Genomic DNA, 7,709 nt, shown 5'->3' on the forward strand with positions numbered 1-7,709 from the left:
AGAAGAAAGTTGTGAACATGGGAAAGATCCAAGACGTGGTGCAACGGAGAGACGAGACCCCCGGAATCTTTTTGGAGCGATTGATGGACGCATATCGGCAATACAGTCCATTTGATCCAGAGGACCCCAAAAGTCAGTCCGTCATAGTGATGAGTTTCGTCGGACAGTCTTATCCCGATATCCGCCGGAAGTTACAGAAGTCAGAAGGATTCGAGGGAATGACTATTAGCCAATTAAAAGCCATGGCCGACAAAGTCTATGTAAACCGAGAGCCGGACGGAGAAAAGAAGGAAAAGAAAGAAAGTAGAAAGTTAAGAGAAAGTGTTAGTCTGTTAGCCGCAGCGCTGGAAGAAACTAATTTCGGGAACTCGTCCAGGCACTACCAAGGATATCCTGGACCGAGAGGAAGGGGCAGGTCGCCCTCGAGAGGGCCGCTCAGAGGATGAGCAAGTAGAGGAGGATCGTTCAGAGGTGGAAGGATGCCGTTGGGGGCCAATCAATGTGCATTCTGCAGACAAGAAGGACACTGGAAGTCTGAATGCCCGGAGTCCCTGCAAATGAAGCAGGAAGGATATACTCCGTCCAAACCAAAAGAAGCTGAATGGCAGATGGCCGTAGGGGAAACTTCTGGCGAAGACAGTGAAACATGACTAGACAGGGGAAATCTTCCCCTGGATCCCTTAGTAGATATCAAAGTAGGGACTGAGACGTTTAAAGGATTGTTAGACACCGGGGCACAAAGATCAGTCATGACTACCGCTATCACCACGCCCACTTCAAAAAATATTTCCATCGTAGGAGCCTCTGGAAAGCCACTCATCGCTCCTTTTCTCCAAAAACGACAGGTTCGAGTAGGGGGACAATTAGTATCCCATCAGTTCCTCTATGTCCCCGGATGCCCAATCCCACTCATAGGGAGAGACCTTCTTTGCAAATTAAGAGCCAATTTGCAATTCGAATCTACTGGAGAAATCATAGCCTCCTTCGCTGATAACCCAGTCTCTCTCATTTGCCCGCTCCAAGAAGAATGGAGATTACATCTTCCTGTAGTTGAGCACATCATTACGCACCGCTATGAAGAGAACACCATCCTTAACGAAAAGCGCAGACAGCTGATGGATAGTGTACCTAAAGTGTGGGCCGAACAAAACCCAGGAGGAATAGCCATCAATGCTACCCCTATTTGGATCGAGATGAAACAGAATGCACAGGTGATCAATCAACCTCAATACCCCATTCCATATATGGCCAGGCAAGGAATCCAGATACATCTGCAGAGACTGTACGATTTGGGCATTCTCCGACGCATCCGATCTGCTTGGAACACCCCTCTGTTGCCCGTAAAGAAACCTGGATCTGATGATTATCGACCAGTACAAGACCTGAGGAAAGTGAATAGTCAAGTAGAGGATCTAGTAGCCCTCGTGCCAAATCCATATTCAATCCTAGCCCAAGTCTCACCTGCATCAAAGTGGTACAGTGTCATTGATCTCAAAGATGCCTTCTTCTCCGTCCCGGTGGCGGAGGAATGTCAAAAGATTTTCGCTTTCACATGGAAAAATGCACCTACTGGAATAAAGCAGCAGTACACATGGACTCGTTTGCCTCAAGGGTTTAGGCACTCACCTACGCTGTTCGGTGAGCAACTGGCAAAAGACTTGAAGATGTACCAAGTCATGTATGGGCCAGTAATACAATACGTGGATGATCTTCTGTTGTTTCGAGAGACGTATCTCGAATGTGCAGTATCCACTCTTCAGCTGCTAAAGACGTTGTACTCAAAAGGATATCGTGCAAGTAAAAAGAAAGCGCAAATCTGTGAGTTGGAAGTAGAGTATTTAGGCTTCCAAATCCGTGGAGGAACCCGTTGTCTGGGAATTTCTCGCACCAGTTCGATAAGAGGTCAACCTGTACCCACTTGCAAGAAAGAACTCCGAGCGTTCCTTGGAGCTGCAGGATACTGTAGACTGTGGATTGCTAACTATGCAGTTATTGCTCAACCCCTGTACGACAAATTGCGGGGTAAAGAAACTGAGTCCCAACCTTTTCAATGGGAAGGACATGAACTAGCAAGCTTACGTCAATTAAAAGAAGCCTTAATTGAACCACCTGCTCTAGGATTGCCGGATGTAATGAAACCATTCCATCTATTCGTCGATGAAAAAAAGGGAATGGCCATTGGGGTATTGACTCAAACTTTAGGCTCATGGGAGCGACCTGTTGCATATCTCTCAAAAGGAATGGACAATGTAGCAAAAGGATGGCCTGGGTGTCTTCGAAGCATCGCGGCTGCATGTTTACTCATTCCAGAAGCAGTCAAATTAACTTTTGGTCAAACTCTGAACGTAACAACTCCCCATACCATTCAAGGCCTGCTAGAGACTCATGGGCCAAAATGGATGACTAATTCACGTCTCGTAAAGTATCAAGCTTTGTTATGTGAAACTCCAGAAATTCAAATACAGGACAGTAAAAATCTGAATCCTGCAACTTTACTCCCAACTCCCACTTCAGTCACTCATAAGTGTGAGGAAATCATGGCTACAGTACATTCCAGCCGACCCGATCTACGCGATCAACCTTGGCAGGGAGCCTGGACTTTGTTCACTGATGGAAGTAGCCAGGTTCTAAATGGTGCCCGGGTCGCTGGATATGCTGTGGTCTCCGAGGACGACATTATCGAAGCAGAGCCCCTACCCCAGGGGACATCAGCGCAAAAAGCAGAACTCATTGCGCTCACCAGGGCTCTACAATTGGCAGAGGGAAAAACTGTTAACATTTATACTGACTCAAAGTACGCTTTCCTTACTATCCAAGTACATGGAGCCTTATACAAGGAACGCGGATTCCTAACTGCTGAAGGGAAACAACTAGCTAATGCATCTGAAATACATCAATTGCTAGATGCCGTGTGGGCACCAAAGAAGGTAGCTGTCATGCATTGTAAAGCCCACACCGGGAAATCAGATCCCATCGCCAAAGGAAACCAATGGGCAGATAAGACAGCAAAAGAAGTAGCACGTGCACGTTGATTACACACCTCAACTAAAACTTGCCCACTTCTGCAATTTCCGGTTGAAATCCCTGTCTATTCGGCAGAAGAAAATGACTGGGCACAAACTGAACAATTCCGCCAGCAGGATGGTTGGTGGATTGTGCAAGGAGATCGGGTGTGGATACCCGACGCACTGGCTTGGACCATTGTCCAAGCCAATGAAGGGTCCAAGTTCATTGGACCAAGGCCAATGAACTTGCTTCTTTCTTTCAACAGAAGATCACAAATACCCTGGCTCTCCTACCAACCAACACCACCACATACTCTACATTCTCCACCACTCACTCCCATACTGGAATCAAGCTCGACAACTTCGATCTGACATCTCCCGGGGAGATTGAATCTCTCCTTAAGAAACAGAAACCATCTAGCCATCCAGCAGACAATATACCATCCAAACTCCTGCTACTGATTCCAAACATGATTGCAGGACCTCTAGCTAATATTATAAACTGCTCATTAGCTCAAGGGAGATACCCAGATAGCTTAAAATCCACTTCCCTTAAACCCCTCCTCAAGAAGCATAACTTAGACCCCAAAGAACCTGCTAACTTCCGCCCCATCTCAAATCTACCGTTCCTAGCCAAACTTACAGAGAAACTGGTTAACACTCAGCTATCAGAATATCTAGAGGATCACAACATCCTATTCCCCTCCCAATACGGATTCCGCAAATCTCGCAATACAGAAACACTCCTCATTTCCTTAACAGACCATATCATTCTGGGATTAGACAAGGGCCATTCCTTCCTCCTAGTTCTATTGGACATCTCAGCAGCCTTCGACACCGTCAACCACACCATCCTTCTGACTCTCCTAGCAGAAATAGGTATATCAGGTTCAGCCCTCAGTTGGTTCACGTCTTTCCTTAGTAACAGAAGTTACAAAGTTAAAATAAATAATAAAGAATCTCCTTCAACAAGGTCCTCACTCGGAGTACCCCAAGGATCATCGTTATCACCCACTCTCTTTAATATATACCTCCTCCCACTCTGTCAGCTTCTAACAGACCTTAACCTTATTCATTTTCTGTATGCAGATGACGTGCAGATTTTGATTCCGATAACAGAATCCATCGCAAAATCACTCTCACTCTGGAACAACTGCCTAAATCAGATCACTAGCCTTCTTAACAGCCTCAACTTGGTCCTTAACGCATCCAAGACCGAACTCCTCCTCATCTCCTCTAACCAAGACAACCCACTCCCACAGACCATCCTTAACACCCAGCTCATGCATACCCACGTACGAGATCTCGGGGTGTTACTAGACAACCGCTTAAACCTCAAGAAAATGATCAACACCACAACCAAAGATTGTTTCTACAGGCTTCAAGTCCTAAAAAGACTCAAACCCCTACTTTTTTTCCACGACTTCAGAACAGTTCTGCAAGCCTTGATATTTGCTAAAATCGACTACTGCAGTGCACTCCTCTTGGGACTCCCCAGCTCTACCACCAAGCCGCTACAGTTGATACAGAACGCTGCCGCAAGAATCTTGACTAACACCAACCGGGGAGAACACATATCTCCCATCCTACGTAACCTACACTGGCTCCCAGTGAAGTACAGAATCCTCCACAAATCACTCACTTTAATCCACAAAGTCATCTACAATCACTTGCATCTGGACCTCGAATTCCCCCTCAATCTCCACCTCACCAACAGACCGACTAGAGAAATATATAAAGGAACCCTACAGACCCCCACCTACAAAAGCTACACGCCTCATCTCAACTAAAGACCGATCCTTTTCAACAGCAGGCCCAACTATCTGGAACGACATCCCAGCTGACCTCAGAATGGAGCCCTGCCTACCAACATTCAAGAAAAAACTTAAGACCTGGCTTTTCCGCCAAGCCTTCTCAGATACCCATGACACACAATAGTCGACAGAACTTCCTTTAGGAGCAATGGATTTCCATTTTACCCCTAAGACCAGAATAAGAGCCTCCTGACTGCTCTGTTTATACTAATAATGTCTCCGCTATCTCTAGCCTTTCCTTCCTTCCAGCAGTCTATGCCTCCAAGTTTAATTTCCCTGTTAAATGTAACTTTGCTTTTTCATGTTCAACCTTTTGTTTTTGGTTACTGTTCTTGGTTCAGTTCCCCTATTCGATGTGAACCGACCTGATATGGTCTCTACCATGAAGGTCGGTATAGAAAAGTGTTAAATAAATAAATAAATTGTCAAAGAAGCCCACAATAAAACTCATCTTGGTCGCGATGCATTAGCAACTCTATTGGCAAAAACTTACTACATTAACAGACTCATACAGCTAACTAAATATGCTGTCAATCAATGTGTCACCTGTGCAAGAAACAATCCAAGAAATGGACCTGGTCCAGCCCCTGGACATATACTACGAGGGACTACTCCGTTCCAAGTTTGCCAAATTGACTTCACCCACATGACTCCTTCAAAAGGATACAAAGCAATGCTGGTAGCTGTCTGTACTTATATTGGATGGATCGAAGCCGTACCTACGCGAACTGAGACTGCTAAGGAGGTAGTGTCTTTGCTTCTCCATAAAATCTTACCACGATACGGATTACCACGGCAAATAAATTCAGACAACGGACCAGCCTTCACCAGTGAAGTCACACGACGACTGAGTCAAATTTTGGGTGTCCGATGGCACCTGCACTGCGCTTGGAGACCTCAGAGTAGCGGAGCAGTTGAACGAGCTAACAGGACTTTAAAGAATCAGTTAGCTAAATTGTGTCAAGAAACAAAAACTAAATGGCCAGACATCCTGCCATTAGCTTTACTCCATGTTCGATGCACTCCAAGAAAGTCTGGTCTAACACCTTATGAAATGATGTATGCAAGACCTCCACCCCTTCCATCTTTTCCTGAATCATTGCAGATACAAGGGGAGATGTCTCTCAGTAACCAACTCAAAGGACTATATAACACAGTCATTGCAATTCAAAATTACACCTGTGACACTGAGCCATTAGTCCTGCTAACCCCGATCCACCCATTCCAGGTCGGGAATTCTGTGTAGATCAAAGATTGGGATGAGTCTGATTTCCTCCAACCCCGATGGAAAGGACCGTACACTGTGTTACTGACCACTCCAACAGCAGTTAAAGTCTTTGGATGCCCCTCATGGATTCATTGGTCACGAATTAAACCAGCTGCATCCATTTGGCAAGTCTCCAGGATTGGGGACAACAAGTTAAGATTCACCCAAGGCAGGCACAATGCTAGTCCTGAGCAAAAGACCTCAGTAACTTCTAAACAATATTAACGTGTCCATTTCTTTCCTTCCTTTCAGACTCCATAACTTATGACTGCAACTGTCTACATCATAAAGCAATGTCACAGATACCGACTTCAAAGATCTACGCGGCAACTACCTTCTACAGAAAATTGTCAATCAGCCTACAAATTTCTTTACTACTCTTCTGTACGCCTACTACCTCTCTTTTCCTGCCCCTGAGCAAGAATTGTACAGAATGTATCAAGCTAATCCGCACTACAACTCAAGATGGATTCCAAGTTGTATCAACAATCATCCACCAATCTCAACCTCCTGCGTCCTGTGCCACACTACCTGCTTGTGCCTTGAATACTACTCAAGGCTATCAATCTTTCCATCGATGTCTAGAGGGTAGCAAAATCATTTGTCATACCCCAACTACTCCTAAGTACTACAATGTTACCCTCACTGCTGGATTACCAAAAAGCTACACATCAAGTATTATCCCCGAAGGAAAAGGTATCTTGTACTACATCAACTCTACCAAAGTCCTTATGGGAGGAGAGTCTACCGTCACAATAACCTTCGATGCCTGTGAGGCCATTGATAAACACCCTAATGCACTCCATTGTGGGTCTCAAGCCTGGAAAAAATCCTATGTGTACAATCACAAATACCTCTGTCCATACAATCGAGCCGCCAATCCATCCAGTTGGATACCATGTGGAGGGGACCTGACACTGTCAGGATGGGCTCTAGTCTGCGACTATACCGGAGGAGGTTACCATGGCTGCCACGGAATAGGCCGGCTAACTGAAGTAACTGGTAACACTGTGTCTATACAATGGCCTATAAGAAGTGAAGGATTCCCCTGGCAAGATACTTGGGGATTTGGTATCGATGGAACTGGAAAAGACCCCATGACCTACATTACTAACACGCAGCGGAGAGACAAACCTCGTCCAATTATTCACCAGACCACTGTAGTGGGCTACCAGTCTTTCTTCGATGAAATATCTCATGTGACTGAGGAATTAAAGAAACATACAATTTCTCAGCAAGCAAAGAACATGTTCGTTAATTTGGCTGAGAATATTGCTCTCTCTCTGGAAGTCAAGAACTGTTTTGTATGTGGAGGAACAAATACAGGAGAGCAATGGCCTTGGGAAGCCAAAGAAACATTCCAATCTGATCTTAATACATTGAACACAACTGTTACTTACAACCGTAAAACTCATCCATATGAGTGGGACCTCCAGACTGATGTGATTGGCAGACAATGTATATCTCGACAACGTTCGCATATTTTTCCATACCTGTTGGAAACTCTCCATGTACTGGGGTTCTCACAGCCAATCTAACTAACCATACATGGTGGCAGACGGAAAATTACACCATGCCTGCTCCCATCTGGACTGAATCAACTTTGAACAAGACATGGACTGC

General features: G+C 45.3%; 1 protein-coding gene across 1 annotated transcript; it reads left to right on the forward strand.

Annotated features, from left to right (window-relative positions):
- On the forward strand, nucleotides 1–6,334 carry LOC115096159. Its single transcript, XM_029610670.1, is given in 3 exon segments — nucleotides 1–3,014; nucleotides 3,045–3,200; nucleotides 5,241–6,334. Coding segments are annotated over 3 exon segments (3,492 nt in total). The 5' UTR covers nucleotides 1–749; the 3' UTR covers nucleotides 6,312–6,334.
- Nucleotides 6,335–7,709: the final 1,375 nt, after the last annotated feature.

Source organism: Rhinatrema bivittatum, chromosome 7, assembly GCF_901001135.1.
Source record: "Rhinatrema bivittatum chromosome 7, aRhiBiv1.1, whole genome shotgun sequence".
NCBI lineage: Eukaryota > Metazoa > Chordata > Amphibia > Gymnophiona > Rhinatrematidae > Rhinatrema > Rhinatrema bivittatum.